We start from the raw sequence: 2,549 nt of genomic DNA on the forward strand, positions 1-2,549 counted from the left end.
TTCACTAACAGGAAATGGAAGTCTAGTATGTTTTGCTTTAAGACAAGCCTCACATTTATTAATTTGCTCTTTATTCGAAACACTAACAAAATCTAAACTCGAGATCTTCTTGATTGATGGGTGCCCTAGTCTTTTGTGCCAAACTTCAAAAGTCGACATTAAAGCTTCATTTGTCTTCATCTTCATACCCCCCATCCGATACAATCCTCCATTGCGACTACCCGCTCCAATCAAGTGCTTCGTCCCCAACTCCTGCATCACAAAAAAACCGGGAAAAAATGTAACAGCACAATTAAGATCATCTGCGAGTCTACCAACAGAAAGAAGATTGTAATTAAAACTCGGTACAAACAAAACTCCTTTTATTTTTAAACCTCCTGGAAAAGTGTGTTCACCCTCCCCCATGACCTGAACCTTGTCTCCATTAGGAATAACAACAGGTGGGTCTTTAGGGTTTTGGGTTTTATTAGTCAAAAAATCACTTTTGTATGTCATGTGCTCGGTGGCACCTGAGTCGACAATCCACCCATCATAAATTCCATTTCTACCTGCCATGTTTGCTATTGATTGTTTTGTTACGTTCGTTCCTTCCTTGAAATGTTCAACAAAGAGTCGGTACTGCTCGTCTGAAAGTCCGGGGATCGGACTTGGGCCCAGCTCCACACAAGCTGCCTTGGGTTTATCTTTCTTACCAGGTCACCATTCAGGATACCCAATAAGTTTGAAACAACCGTCCTTGGTGTGTCCATCTCGCTGGCAGTGAGAACACCGAATCTTCTTCTCGCCATCTGATTTTGAGGATTTCTGCGTCACTTTGTTCACAGATTGAGCAGATTGTTTCGATAATGACTGTCGCTGCCCTCTCTGTGAATTGTAGTTAACGTGGAACGCTGATGCTTCAGTCCCAGCCCTTTTTACTCCCCCTGTGATTGCCCTTTGCTGCTCGTCTTCTGCTAACAAGTGGTATACCGTTCCAATGGATGGTGTCAGCTTCATAGCAAGTACTTGAGTTCTGATGACCGCAAAATCATCGTCCAAACCCATCAAGAACTCGTAAGTTCTTTCCTTTTCTCTTAACTCATTCAATTTCTTTCCAACTCCACAACTACAACCTTCACAGATGCATCGTGGCATGGGAAGCACCATCTGTAATTCGTCCCAAATTGACCTTAGCTTAGTGTAGTAATTTGACACATAACTCCCTTCTTGTCTCGTTACATGGAGTGTTTGTTTCAACTCGTATGCACGAGGTGCACCCTCCTTTTCAAATCGCTCTTCAAGATCTGACCAGATCTCTGAGGAGGTGTTCACATATCGAACACTTGTTCTTATTTCCCTCTCCATTGCTGTGGTTAACCACCCTTTATCCATAGCGTCGGCTCGAGTCCATGCCGTATACGTGGGTGATGTTGATTCAGGCTTCTTCACTGTTCCATCTATGAATCCCATCTTGTTTTTTGCTAAGAGAAAATTTGTCATCTCTTGCTTCCATTCGTTGTAATTGTTGTCATTCAACAAGTCGTTTACTTGAACTTGTTTGGGGTAATCCGATGGATGAATATAGAATGGTGAAGTAGTATCAATCGCCTCATTGTCTTTCTTGCCAGATCCTTCTGGTACATCTCCTGCCATGCTTGCTGGAGATTTATTATCGGCCCTAGAAACCAAACTGCTCTGATACCATAATAAAACTATGAATTGTCTTCAATTGGCATACTTCATTCTTAATCAACAGGTTACAAACGACCACAAATAAATAGCATATTTCAAAAGGCTAACTACCAATGCTGATAAAAAGGAAAACAAAGATAAAAACCAAATAAAACATGATAATCCAATAACCGGATAATCATCAAAAGATTATCAAAACCTTTACTCCCCCTCAAGTTGACACATGGAGATTTCGAATGTTCAACTTGACAAGTAGTGACTGTAACCTGTCAGAACCAAGAGGCTTGGTAAGCAGATCCGCCAGGTGAGCTTGAGTAGCAACACAAACAGGAGTTATTTCTGTAGACTCTACTCTCTCTCGAACAAAAAAAACAATCCATTTCAACATGTTTGGTTCGTTCATGGAAGACCGGATTATGAGCAATATGACGAGCAGACTCATTATCACACAAGAGAGGAGTAGGCTTGTCAATGCAAACGCCAAGTTCTGAAAGTAACCATCGAACCTATAATATCTCACTGACTGTAATTGCCATGGCATGATACCCTGCTTCTGCAGAAGATCGAGAGACTACCGATTACTTGCCATGGCCCAGCAGTCTAGCTGCTAAACATGGTACGGTCGTACGGATCACCAAAGAGAGAAGATCGTTAAAAGTTTCTTGAAATTGAGATCACTCTCGACGATCAATATTTTTTTTAACAGCCGGACTTATATAAAGAAACCATTAGAAAGAGCAAAAAAAAAGTAATAATCATAATTGGTTACGTAACCAAGCAATTATCAAATGACTTGTAGCCTAACGGTATCAAATGTTGTCATTTGTTTTTTGAAGTTGAGGGTTCAAGTCCCATTGTTTATATAGGTGGAATTAAGG

General features: G+C 40.9%; 1 protein-coding gene across 1 annotated transcript; it reads right to left on the reverse strand.

The window, feature by feature from the left end:
* Positions 1 to 696: 696 nt before the first annotated feature.
* LOC145121338 (uncharacterized) lies at positions 697 to 1,632 on the reverse strand. Its single transcript, XM_079057101.1, has one exon. The coding sequence runs from the start codon at positions 1,630 to 1,632 to the stop codon at positions 697 to 699; it is 936 nt and encodes a 311-aa protein (XP_078913227.1).
* Between the last annotated feature and the right edge of the window lie 917 nt (positions 1,633 to 2,549).

The sequence above is a fragment of the Lactuca virosa genome, chromosome 6, assembly GCF_052849685.1.
Source record: "Lactuca virosa cultivar CGN04683 chromosome 6, Lactuca_virosa_CGN04683_v6, whole genome shotgun sequence".
Taxonomy (NCBI): Eukaryota; Viridiplantae; Streptophyta; class Magnoliopsida; order Asterales; family Asteraceae; genus Lactuca; species Lactuca virosa.

Excerpts from the sequence above, each read along its gene's own strand:
- LOC145121338 (XM_079057101.1), bottom strand. The coding sequence starts at position 1,632 with ATGGCAGGAGATGTACCAGAAGGATCTGGCAAGAAAGACAATGAGGCG.